The sequence below is a fragment of the Lagopus muta genome, chromosome 3 (genome assembly GCF_023343835.1).
Source record: "Lagopus muta isolate bLagMut1 chromosome 3, bLagMut1 primary, whole genome shotgun sequence".
In the NCBI taxonomy this organism is placed as follows: domain Eukaryota; kingdom Metazoa; phylum Chordata; class Aves; order Galliformes; family Phasianidae; genus Lagopus; species Lagopus muta.
In genome coordinates, this window is record NC_064435.1 from 30,497,983 (window position 1) to 30,512,121 (window position 14,139).

At 36.6% G+C, this 14,139-nt stretch overlaps 1 protein-coding gene across 4 annotated transcripts in view; it reads right to left on the minus strand.

Annotated features, from left to right (window-relative positions):
• Positions 1-6,086: 6,086 nt before the first annotated feature.
• Positions 6,087-14,139, minus strand: part of HNF4G (hepatocyte nuclear factor 4 gamma) — a 59,271-nt gene continuing 51,218 nt past the window's right edge. For all 4 annotated transcript variants that reach the window (XM_048938643.1, XM_048938645.1, XM_048938644.1 and 1 more), the window contains 5 exons: positions 12,597-12,684; positions 10,421-10,573; positions 9,985-10,221; positions 9,376-9,498; positions 6,087-8,995 (listed from right to left, as the gene is read on the minus strand). In XM_048938643.1, coding sequence (XP_048794600.1) covers positions 8,877-8,995; positions 9,376-9,498; positions 9,985-10,221; positions 10,421-10,573; positions 12,597-12,684 — 720 coding nt within the window. In that variant the 3' untranslated portion in view covers positions 6,087-8,876. The remainder of the gene's footprint in view (positions 8,996-9,375; positions 9,499-9,984; positions 10,222-10,420; positions 10,574-12,596; positions 12,685-14,139) is intronic.

A 14,139-nucleotide genomic window follows, 5' to 3' on the forward strand; every position in this document is an offset into this window, starting at 1 on the left:
GTATATGAGAAGCATAAAATGAAGTATGAGTTAACGTGCTGGATCAGCTGCTGTTGTTATCACTTCACAGAGTGACTGTGACTCCTGGCTAAGCATTTGCACTGTGTTTCCTGTCCTATGATGTTTCCAAAATGGGGGAGCTCGTAGAGCTTTTCCAGGATAAGCGGTCAGATGATGCAACTGGCAGATTCAGCTGTGTCACTACTGTGCCCCTATGATGAATGGAATGGTGACAGAAAACACTGCCGTGGACTATATGAAGAGTGCCATTTCATTTCCATGGTGCTAGTGCTCAGTGACAAGAAACGCTTTTAAATAATACTTAGAGGCAGGGTTCTTGAGCAGGGTTGCAGTATGAACTCAGGCCTCCCTGCACAGCAGCCCCAGTGACAGCCAGCTTTCTGTCTGAGTGCATGAGAAGACATGCTAAGCTGCAAGGTTATGCTCCAGGACCTGCTCAATAAAAATAAATGTAAACTGATCAGCTGTACCAACTTAAACCCTATGTTTGAAAGGAACAAGCAATAGCTTAGACCACAAACAAATGTTCCTCAGCAAGGTTGTGTAATTTCTTACTTTCACTCTAGAGGTTTTCATGTCTTCATGGAATTGATGATGGTACCAGATTTATCCAGACCTTATTTCCTTCCTTGTTCTACTTAATTCCCTTAAAAGACTGTAGTACACATTATGTATTCTTTTAAAATATTTTTCTTCTACCAATCATGATCTTTTTTAACTTTGTGAGGCTTTTTTTCACTTCCAGAGACACATCTGCCCATGCAGTCTTTCTCACTACATTTCCATGAAGACATCTGGGATTCTAAATCTGAAACAGCAAGTGCTTCTTAGTGTTACTTGCTAACAAAAAAGCGGAAGAGGTTTTTTTTGTGTGTGGCCAAATCCCACAGAGCTGCTGAGCCTTATAAAACACAATGTTCTCAACTATTCAGAGCACTTTCTTATTATAATAAAATTTATTACAGAGACCAACCAGGGTTATTCAGACAAAATTTGAGGAGGTTGTTTTTTTTTTTTTCGTTTTTTTTTTAATGTGGATATCTAGGCTTTCACCTCTAAACTCAGAGCACAGTGCCTACACTTCAGATGGAACCATCCCTAGATCAGACTGCTTAAAGTGAAATCTTCAACAGCACTTCCTGCTGTTTTCCCTATGGAGAACACCTCTCTCTGTTAAGATACCAATGATAATCACTGCTGCAAGTAGAAAGGCCCAGAATTATCAGTGGTTGCAATGAAGAGTGATGTGCTGGTGATAGGCCATATTGCTGTGGTGTGACCTGTACAGCAGTGTGAGTGAGGAGCTGACAACCCTGTCAGAACTGCCAGTAAGTCTAGTGCTAATGCGATACCTTTGACTGATTCTTAATTGGGATGAACTGCCAAATAGTGTTCAGTAGCAATTATAGCTCCTCAGCAACTTTAAGGAACAGAGATAATCATTGTCAGAACGCTTTTTAGGTGTAACTTTTGTTCTCTCATCTTGATTAGATGATCTCATCTTCTTCAGAAGCTATTTAGATACGATGACATTGAACGAGAATGATTTACCTCCTTCCATCTTGTAAGAAAAGACTTCAAGTCTCTTTCATTGCATAGGTGTTTATATTACACTCCTCTTTTATTTTCTTACTCTATCATAAATATTTATAATTTTGATTGGAAATCAATTATGTGTTTTAATTTTTTTTTTTTTTTGTATGGAAGAAATCTTGAAGATATTTTTCCTTATTCTTCTGTGTATTCAAGCTTAAATTTTCAATTTTTAGACGTTTCCAAATAGACATCATGATTAATTGGAATATTTGGATTTATCACAAAAGAATAAGGAACCAGAAGGAAGTAATGATCAACACTAGCCTTGATCAAGACTATGTCTCCTTTCTTTTTGTATTACAAACCAGACAGAAGAGGAAGAAACCTGTTAGCACAATGACTTAAAGGTTTAGAAAAAGTAGTTTATTCTTTGTTTGGGATATAAAGGGAAAGAAGAAATCTACTGGCTCTACATCAGGGAAAATATAAAAAAAAGTATACATTTGCAAAACAGCACAGATTTATGAAAGAATTAATTGAAAATGTGGCTTTATAAATTTGTTTTCCATGTATATTCTGTTCTGTGAGAAACCATCTGGAGTATTGTATTCAGCTCTGGGGCATGTAGCATAAGACATGAACTTGTTGGAGCAGAGCTAGAGGAGGGAGAAAAAGATGAACAGAGGAATATCTCTCCTATGAAGAAGGGTGAGAGCTGAGGTTATTTAGTCTAGAGTAGATAAGTTTTTGGGAGACTTCACAGAATCACAGAATCACAGAAATACCAACGTTGGAAAAGACCTACAAGATCATCCAGTCCACCTATCACCAATAGTCCTCACCAAACCATGTCCCTCAGCACAACGTCCAAATGTTCCTTGAACACCTCCAGGGTCGGTAAATCCACCACCTCCCCGGGCAGCCCATTCCAGTGCCTGACCACTCTTTCATAGAAGTAGTATTTCCTAATGTCCAGCCTAAATGTCCCCTGGTGCATCTTGAAGCCCTCTAGTTCTATCACCAGTTACGCAAGAGAAGAGGCCAACCCCCAGCTCACTACAGCCTCCCTTCAGGTAGTTGTAGAGAGCAATAAGGTCTCCCCTGAGCCACCACTTCTCCAGACTGAACATTCCCAGCTCCTTCAGCCGCTCCTTATAAGGCCTGTGCTCCAGACCCCTCACCAGTCTTGTTGCCCTTCTTTGAACCCAGTCCAGGGCCTCAATGTCTTTCTTGCAGTGAGGGGCCCGAAACTGAACACAGTACTCAAGGTGCAGCCTCACCAGAGCTGAGTACAGGGGGACAATCACTGCCCTGTTCCTGCTGGCAACACCGTTCCTGATGCAAGTCAGGATGCCATTGACCTTCTTGGCCACCCAGGCACACTGCTGGCTCATGTCCAGCCTAGCATCAATCAGTACCAGCAAGATCCATTTCCTCTACGCAGTCCTCCAGCCACTCTGCCCCAAGCCTGTAGCATTGCCTGGGGTTGTGGCCAAAGTGTGGCACCCAGCATTTGGCCTTGTTGAAACTCATCCCGTTGGCTTCAGCCCAGCCATCCAGCCTGTCCAGATCCCTCTGTAGGGTCTCGCTACCCCCAGCCAGATAGACACTTCCAGCCAACTTGGTGTCAGAAAATTGAGGTTGCACTCAATGCCCTCATCCAAGTCATCAATGAAGATATTGAAGAGGACAGGCCCCAGCACTGACCTCTGGGGAATACCACCCATGACTGGTCGCCGGCTGGATTTAGCTCCATTCACTACCACTCTCTGAGCCCAGCCCTCCAGCCAGTTCTTTATCCAGCCAAGAGTGTACCTGTCCAAGTCAAGGGCTGCCAGCTTCTGCAGGAGAAACCTCCTTGTAGCCTTCAAATATTTGAAGGGGACTTAGAGGAAAGATGGGGAAACACACTTTATCAGGTATTGTAGTGACCAGAAAAGAGATGACAGTTTAAAACCAAAAGAGGGTAGATTTAGATTATGTATCAGGAAGAAATTTACTGCTATGAAAGCAGTGAAGCACTGAAAGTTTGCGCTGAGAAGCTGTGGATGCCCTGTGCCTGGAGATGTTCAAGGCCAGGTTAGATGGGGCTTTGGGTAGCCTCATCTAGCAGATGGCAGCCCTGCTCATGGTAGGGGAGCTGGGACCAGATGATCTTTAAGGTTCCTTTCTACCCAAGCCATTTTATGATTCCATAAATAACACAAATATTGGAGGTACATAATTAGAAATTGTGTCTTGGAAAGACATGTTTTAGACTGTCATGGACTGGCACAGATCTTCAAATGAAAACAGGACTGCTAAGTAGAAAAATAGTAAATGAGAGCTGTAATGGATTTTATTTTTTTATTCTGGAAATATCAAATTTTCTGTCACAGAAGGTTTCTGAAATTCAATAAATACCTTCAACCATATTCAGAACTCCTTAACTGGGAGAAATGCTATACAGTGATTTGACCTGAAAACTAATATGTCCACCTCTTTCTGCAAAATAAATGCTCCTGATTCACTTCTTGAGGTTGTTTCTAAACTTCATTTATGGAAATCCTTAAAGAAGGGTCTGTCTATCAGCACTTCATGTCATTGAAGATTTAGGCTCCACTTAGGCTGAAAGAAAATCTCTTATACTGTTTAAAATCGTATATATATTTTTTTTCATTCAACTTAGCATTTATGAGTAAAAAGCACATAAACCCTTTATCTAGAGTAATCAGCCAGAAACATATCATTCTCAATGGGACCTGGAGACCTCCAGCATTCATAAGTGCAGTTTCTTCTTCCTCCCGTGAAAGATTTGTCCAGAAGCACAAAAGAAGTAGAAGGTATTTGAGCAAAAGCAATTACCCCAATTTATTGTGTTATTTCCCTCTTTCCTACCTTCCAAAAATTCCTCAAATCTACTTCTACGGAATATCTATACACAGTAAAAATACTTTTCAAAACTTAGGAGATACTGCTTATATAAAAAGGTCTATATTAAAAAATCAGTTTGAGTTTTAAATGTATTTACCTAGAAAGTAAATAGAATAGCTGTAACTACATTAACCTAAGTAGCAATGCTCTAAGAAACAAAAGGGAGTGATTTATTAAGTTATCCCTGCCCAGAAAAAAAGAGAAAATGCTGTTGAACATATGCTTCATTTTAAATACAGATGGCATTAAGCACATGCTTCTTTTTTTTTTTCTGAGGCAGAATTAAAAACTGAAAAACATACCTATGTAATACTTTGTCATGTTACAGGAGAATCAACTAAAATGTTGCCATTATATTCTTTCATATGATTTCAATATCCTGCCTAAACAAGAGAGTTGGACCAGATGACCTCCAGAGTTCCCTGCAATCTCAACCATTTTGTGATTCTGTGAATACTGCACAGATGAAAGCATGTTACAGTTTTATGCCTATTCATAAGATAAGCAATAGAAAGTGTCATCGATGTTTATGTAAATAGTAAAAGAATAATAATTAACAAAGGCAAACGTGTCATTTGGATCATTCATTTTTCTTTATTGAATTTTGATGAAAAACAGTCCATTTGAAATATTTCCAGAAACCATTTCAATTCCAAATGCTCAACACAAAAACTTGGTATCAGAGTTCAAACATATAAAGTTACATCTTATTATAATTTAATATTTAACAAAGATAATCATTTTTGATTTTGAATAATTAAGCTTACAAAAATAATGTTACAGTTATAAAATAAATCAGCTTTTCCCAATAAATTACAGTGGTGTTCATCTTATTCAAAAATGTAATATATTGTACAAAATAGATAACATCTTTTAGTAAGATAAAATACTAAAGTATGTTTTTCATCCAGTACATTTTGGCAGTGTGTGAAACCATGTTATTGTACATTTAATATCTAAACAACAGTGTGAAAACTAAACCCATTATGTTATTACGTTAATTGCTTATATAAGGCAGGGTGTCCTAACATGGGGGCCATTTTATATTTCAAGTTACTTTTATTTAGTCAGACCGATCCTGTCATATTCACAAAACTGGCTTATTTAATCTCACCCAGAAAAGTCACACATATCCAGCCACAGCCAAACATTCACTTTCTGAGAGGATCACAAAAGTGACCTCAGTCAACATTTGGGTGTCTCATGTATGCTTTATCCTTTTTCTCACAAAGTGAGAAAGCTGGTGGACTACATGGAGAAACAGCACAGTTCTGATACCCCTAAAGTTAATGGCAAAACTTTGATACTTTATTCTGTCATAAAAAGTCTCACTAAAAGGGTCTAGTAAAAAGAGCAATGAATTGATAAAAAACAAGCAAAAAAACAAAAAGAAAAACAAAAAAACCAACAACAACCAGTAACCAGCAAAAAGAAAAACGCATTCTATAAAGCAAAAGGTAAACTTTAAGAGCTATTGTATGCAGATCTAAGTACAAAAGCAACTGCTTCAAAATAACAAGAAGAAACACAGCATCTACCTTGTGGTAAATGTATTTTCATTAAAGCCCTTTAAATGTTTAGGTCATCTCAATATTTACTGTGTATTTTCTGCCTACAAAAAAAAAAAAGAAAAAAGTATGCAAAGTAACTTTAAAGGCCAGTGGTTTAATTATACCATCTTTGGATGCTGTGATTAAGGCAAATGTCTGATTCAGGATGAACAACTTCTCACCTTGCAGAATTTCTGACCCCATTGTATTTCATCTTTGCCATGGTTCAGCAAACTGCAAATATTTTTTCTGTTTACTTTGTATATAGCTTCTGGGGGGAAAAACAAACAAACAAACACCTACTTTGAAGTAAAGAAAGGCTTTGCTGTCTGGAATAAATAAAATGTGCAAAGTGGCAATTTTCTTACGATATCACTACTGTATGAACAAAATAATCACTTCATGTTTTATAAGAGATAATTTTCAAAAATTCTTAATGAATATATGCCCATGTGAGCATGTGTCACAACAGCCCCTTTGTGCAAACTGACAGAGGGTCTATATCTAGATCAGTTAATATAGACTCCAGAAGGAAAATTTCAATCAATTCTGGATTCTTCAAAACTGGGAAAGAAAGGAGTCAAGGGGGACTCATCACAGTAAGTCAATTCATACCAAACACCTGAAAATCCGAATGGAAAGTACATGGTGTGCTGGTTATCTTCATAGCTTGAAATACCATGGCTCAAATGAGGAACATTTGGAGTTGAATTCAGGCATGTCTATCACTTTAGTTAGCAAATCATCTGTCTCCAGACATAGGTCTACAATATAAATATGTAGTTCTTTCTGAAAGCAATGCCTCCTATTTCTTTCATGGAAACTACAACAGGAGTACAAAAACATTATTTGATGGACCAAATTCTCAGCTACAAAATGCTATTTTTCAACAGTCACCAGCTTTAGCTATGCATTTTTGCCAGTGATGAACATGAGCCTGCATGCCACACCCATAAATATATGCACCACTGGAGATAATCCACTGTTTCACAGTTTCTTGACACTGTTGATAGAAAAATGTTGGCTATGTAGTCCATCTTTCATCAGCCCAAATAGATGGAAGTCAAAAGTCACCAAATCTAGACTATATGGTGGGTGTGATATGACAGTGCTGCCCAGATTGGTTATGTTTTCCATGATGTTCTAACTGGCACTGTGTTGCAGGAGAAACACTGTCTTCTTCTGTGGTCTGACTCTGGAAGTTTGAACCTTTGACTTAGTCAGTCTCATGATGTAGCTGTCAGAGTTGATAGTTTGTCCAGGTTCCAGGAAATCCAGAAGAATCACCCCGTTTTTGTCCCAAAAGATAGTGCACATCACCTTTCCTGCGGAAGGCTGAATCTTGAACTTTTTCTTCTGTAAAGAATTTCATGTGTCTACTCCATGGACTGCCATTTTGACTCAGGCTCATAGTAGTGACATCAGGTGGTCCAGAAAACTGTCACTGCTTTCACCAGTGCTGAAATGCACACATTGCATCCCTGCATTCAAAACCACTGTTTGGCTTCCATAAACATTAAGCAAGTGTTGATGAATGTCAATAAGTGCTATTTTTTCCACATGAAGGAATTCAATTCCATACTTTTGCTTCACACACGCTTCTATGTCAGACATATCAGACTGCCTCTCCACTGATATCCATCACATGGCAACAAAACACAATGGATTATTGGTGGTAAGGTTTCATCTCTACTGCCATACTACCAACATCCACCTCTGCTGTTGTGATACAGCATAATAAAATAGGAGGTATTACTTTCAGAGCAGCTCTGATACAGTTATTCTGTAGGTAAAGTTTAGAGTGATTGCCATGCACTCACCAGACAGTCAGACAAATAACACAATGGCTACATTTACATTAGTAAGTTAAACAGTACAAAGTCTATATACTCCAGTCTTGAGGTCAACTGACATGGCCTGGACATGTTTCTACAGTTATTCACTGTAAAGAAAAATGGCAATATTGCAAGTGCACAGTAAAAAGTGTCCCTAGACAGGCCTAATTCCCAAAATGCCCTGAGAAATAGTCTGGGAGAGAAACAGTGCTGACCATAAAAAAATTCAGACCCCTTTTTAACTCTTTAGTAATATAAATGATAGCACTCTGGTGTCTATACATCCATGCCTAGGTACTGTCTCGTTGAGTAATATAGACATTACTGCGTATGTAGATTTCAAAGAGTTCTCAAACATCTTCGCACATGGCAAGCCCTCCCTCTGATTCATACAAATTCACTGCATGGAGGATTCAACTCTTTTGTTGAAATTTTACTTGAAAGAGATGCTTCTTTCAAATCAGTATTTTTGAAAACGTACTGAATACTTCTATCCATTCAGCATTTCCTCGTTTTTATTCAGTGTATGTGCTTTGTTTTTGGAATCTTGGCTTTGGTTTGACTAATGCACTTTTTCATGCCTACAATTCACAGGTAAACAATCCCTAGACAGTTCAGTCACAATGAAAAAAAAAGTTATGTACACAACTAAAACAATAATATAAAGATGACAACTAAAACAGAAAATAAAAAAAAAAAAAATGAATCTGTGCATTTAAAAGATCTAAAAATAACATCAACCTTTATACATTTTTATCAGACTGCAGTGTCCAGAGTTACAGTCTGCATAGCAGTCAGAACATTGAGTATTACTTTCCAAATCATAAAGGGTCTCAAGAAACACCCACAGTAGTGGCTGCTGGGGAAATAAACTCCTTTATCATCCTGAGATTTTAAATGTGCAAGTTTCCTACCAAATTATCTAGTGCATAAAAAGGAAGTAGGAATGGAAGGAGGGAGGACTGAAGGGAAAGAATGGGGGAAATAAGGAAGGTAGGAAGAGCAAGACCAAGAAATATTATCACAATGATTTTTGTTTCAAAATAGACTGCTGTGCAATTACTGAAGCCTGATTTGAAGACATTTTGTATTCTTGTCCAGAGCCTTGAGGAGGAGAAGGTAATGGAGTCTCTGGTGTTGCTGAAAAAGAATTCAGAAAGAATTGCACTTTTTTATATTCTGTACAATTCTGCACACATATATACATACTACTGACCCCAAATACAGTTCTTCTACATTTGTCATACTAGGCAAATAGGACATTATTGCAGATTTCAGTTCATCGGAAATTGTGCACATAAAACCAACGATGTATCAGAATGGTGCTAAATTGTTAAAATTAGATTAAATTCAAGTCAAACACTCTTAGTTATCACATGTTAACAAACATGTTTTTAATGCACAATTATTTTATTCTTTATGAAATAACTCTATAAGCACTGACAGGCCACCATTTTAATTAATATGTTAAACTGTAAGACTGAAATGTTATGATGGAAGGCTAACTTGAAATTACTTACAAATCTGTTCTGCATGTACAGGAGCAGACATTGAACTTATGAGGATGGTTTGGCCAGTTAATGGATCTTGGGCTAAGTGAGGATGTACTGGATGATGTAAATGACTGGTATCATTAGAAGTACCTGCAAAAATAACATGAGCGTATATCAGTTTAGAAGAGCAGATTGTTGCCAGCAATTTATACTGAAATAATTACATTTCTGCAGAGCAAATATTTTGATTGGCAATTTGAATAATTGCCTCTGGGTATTCATTAAACAATTTAACCAGATTTCAACCACATTAAGCACTGTATTTATTTGCACTGTTTTGACTGCATTAACAGCGGACTTCTTGAAATATTTGTAAGAATTCTATAATCTGTCACGGGAATTCTGTGTCTAAAAATCCAGAAAAGACTATGAAGTACAAAGCACGATCTGAGGCTGTAGGACTGAGGGAACAAGATGAGCAGACAGGACAAGCATTTAGCTAACGATTATATGACTTGAAGCTCAGTTAGTGTGGTACTGGTCAAAGTGCTTGCTTACATCATGATTCTCTTAGCATCTCAGTGTGCTAAATTCAACAGAATACAGCATGGTAAGTTTGAGATGTTGTTTATTTACCTCCAAGTAACATTTCCTGAAGCAAACTGTCAATTTTAACAATTCCAAATAGTTTAACCAGTTGTATTTGCTCAATCATTTGCCAAGTGATACTCTGGAGTGTAGGCAGTAAAAGCAAAAGCTCTCCAAATCTTCCTCGGGAGTCATACTGACGGTCATTGATATAATCCTCTAAACTGATTTGGACTTGGTACCGCATGTTCTTAATTTTCATTGGATTACTCAGGCCTTTCGCATCTGAAAAATGACAAAAGCATACAATCAAGGTAAATTTTTATTTGGTTGGAGTGTCTTACTTTTTTTTTTTCCCATTTTGTTCTTTTCCTTCCAGCTAGATATCATGAGCACATGCTATATCAACAAAAATCACTTAAAATGTAATCTGAACAAAATCAATAATTAACAATAATTCTGATATATATTTTCAGGAATGTACCTGGATCAAAAAACACAATGGCTTTCAAGCAAGCATACTCATTGTCATCTATCTGAATTTCCTGGAAGGGTCGAACTAGTTCATCTAGGATTCGATTTGCCACTCGGCTGATCTCCACTTCAGTGCTGTTGCGATGGATTATATAGTTGTTACCTTGGAAAGAAAGAATACCAACATGTAGACTGATATAAAGATTTAGATGCAATATACTACATGATGAAAATCATTTTCAAAAATATATTTTATTTTGCTTAATCAAAATAGTATTTTTTCATTCAATAGCTCTCCTTTATAGCATACAAAAATTTAATGATGCAAATAAAGTCATACGTACCAATTAAAGCTCTCATCTAGTGAATAAACTGTGTGGGTAAATATGCCATCATGTGTAGTTACTTACTAGTCCACGCAACTGAGATGGACATTTGAATGCACAAGCATGGAATAAGCAAGCCTTTACACAAAAGATAAAGACACCAGTAAACAGATCTAACTTTTTTTCTCTGCCCATTATATCCCAAGAGATATATTTTCAGAGAAGACAGCAGGAATGCTTCATTATCCAACAAATTCTCTTGTTATTCCCAACAAAATGTAGAAGAATCAGAAAACTTTCAGTAAATAATCAATTTTGCCTCTTCTTTTCATTTTAAATTTCCATTTTGGGTAAGTCACCATCTTATTATCTTAACTCAACTACTGTACAAGAAAGCATCTAACATAAGTGGTGAGAACAGTGGGAAGACCACAGAGCTTCCAGAAGCCACAAAGTCATTTTGGAAAGAAGAGTTGATGAACATATCACAAGAGATCCATGCCAAAATGCCTCATAAACTCGAAGTATCAGAAATAAGCATAGCCTCAAACTGTTTCTTCCTTCAGTATGTATGCTGATTGTGGTAATGCTGACTACAATTTTCTGCTTATTATTTTCTCATTATTTGTCCTTATTATTTAATAATCCTGATAAAACTGTATTATTTATGTTAATTTTGTCAGTAAAGTGACAGCTAGAGAAAGTACTAGACTAAAAAAGTCATCTATATAGTTTCTAATTTGAAAATATTGCTGATGCCAGTAATATCTTCAGAGTAAGCCCTTTCTGTCCTTATGGTGCGTGTGAAAGAAAATTCAAACTGAATCACAGCTATGGAAAGGCAAACTCAAAGAAGTAGCAGAAAACTCCTTTGTACCACAACACTGATGAATAAACTAGTTTGAGTTGATATTCTGCGTAGTATTGACTCGCTTCAGCTGTCCAAATAAGACTTCAACACTTTCTTACAAAACGGCTAAAGAATTGAACATATTAAATGAGGACATTTTTGGTAGGGTGCACTTTAGGCTTGCAGATTGCTATGTCAAAGACTGCTAACAAATGTTTCATCATGCCATTATGCACACAGGCACATATTTCATCATATGACTGTGCCTCTGTTGTGTGACAGAAGGGAAGACTTGCTCCTACAGTGTGACAATGTTCTCTTTGCTAACAGCTCTGGTCTCTATAAAACCCAGCAAAGGTTATGGTCAAGCATATGCTTGTTGCATGATTTGTTACACATGCAACAATCACAGTGTTCTGTACATGTAGGTATCTACATCCAACATGACAGGGAAAAACAGGATTGCTCCCTGCATGGTGACACACGGCAGCTGTCAAAACAGCAGTGAAAAAGATGTTGGGAAAGACAACTGCAGGGAACAGTCCATCCACTTTCATAGCCTATAGGATCTTCTGTGATAATTTCTGAAGACCTTTTAGGAAAGAACCAGGTAAATGGTTTTCATGAGACTGAAATTATTAAATTAATCTCTCCTCTTAAATGAAGATGTGATTTTGGTACTGGTGGTGGTTTTTGTTGTTATTGTGTTGTTTAGTTCTCTTTTTTTTTTTTCTTTCTTCTTTTTTTTTTTTTTTTTTTTGTATGGGATAAAGACAAAAAAATGATGCTAACGTAAGGAAATCACTTGCTAGGAAATCTCTAAATTGTGGCTTCTGGTATTCTGCTTTTGCTGGAACAGGGCAGATGACATTATACCTTTAACAGCTATTTAGCATTTACAGCATGCATTGCTTTGATTATGTCACAACAGTTGTCCCACTTAAATGACTACGTGGTTGCTAGTGTACTGAATCATCATCATTATTAATTGAAATAAAACCAATATTTACCTAAAAGTAAAATGTCCTTATATGCCATGGACCGTTTTGCTGCTCCAAGCAACAGGTGTTCCCCAGCATGTGCTCTCAGCAGTGCAACCTTAAAAAAAATAGCAGAGTCATTAGAAAATAAAGCAGTAACTTCCAAGAAAGGGCAAAATGAATTACCATGCATATTAACATGAGTACTTTTAGCTACATGTACTGTAAGGTCATACGGTAAAATGCCAAATAAATATAAAAACCTTCCACTGTATAACACTGTATTTATAATTTATAATTATAATATTATAATGAAATTATCATTCCTTGTCATTTCTAGCAGTTGGGGATGATCTTGAACATATAATTCTACAAAATACTTCTAAGTCAGTACAGTTCTATTTATTTCCTTGCCTTTATTTCATTAACAAATTTTGCTCTAAAATTTTAGGTTGGTGTCAAAGACTCCAGTGGGCTGGAATGAACCATAATAGTAAATTCTTCATTGTCACTCCTTGATTTCTGTCATCAAAATTGTATGCATTACATAAAAGAGCTTTTTCCCTAACACCAGATATGCGAAAATATACACTACAGTAAACAATGAAGAAACTTGATTCCTAGCAGGAAGGTGGTACAAAATGTGATCATTAGTTTACTCTTTGTCACCTATTTACTTTCCCTTTTAAAATCTCCTTGAAGCTTCAGCATTGACCTCTGTTAACTCACAACATTTCTCTCTGTGCAAGCATTTCCTTATGAAGCCAAGCCCATTCTTTATGGGTGATGTAAACCTAGGAATACTTAATGTATCTCAGTAGAGTTGACTCATCCAGATTGGCTGTTCCACGGTCTGATTCCAAGATCAGGAATCATTCACCACAAACCAGATGATTAATGTGATAAATAAACACACAATGCACATTAAAAAGAAGTTATCACAAAAATAATAAATAAATAAATAAATAAATAAATAAATTGACATTTATTTTAACTCCCAATACCTTTGTCATTAATTTTCGAAGGTATTCAAAGTTCAGGAATATTTCCCAAATATGCACTCTTGAAGTAGCGCATTCTCAGCCTTAACTTATCTATCTGTACTGATGACTTTTTTCATTTAAGTAAAGACAGTAACTTCTTACTGACGTCTGATCCTTTCCATATTTTTATGTCAACTTAGCAATTTGCTTTTTGCTTGCTTCCAGTGATTTTGTAGAACACTGTATTTAAAGATCTAACACTACATTTCTCTTTCTTTTACAGATTTTTAACTTGTCTGTTGAGGTTGTGCATATATATAATATTCCATGGGTCTGCAAACATAGCAAAGTACTAGTGTGGCGGCTTATCCTCTGTGTCTGAACCAACCCCGTATTTCTGAGAAAGCATATAAAAGGACTCAGTTTTAATTTCAAACCAAATTATCTAATCTTCTTAATGAAACTTTGTTAAAAACTGAAAGACTAAAGAGAAAAAAAAAAAAAAAAAAAAAAAAAAAAAAAAGAGGAATTGCTCAATTTCACTTCTCAAAGTAATTTTCAAGCTAAATCAGACATCACTGAGATCCCGA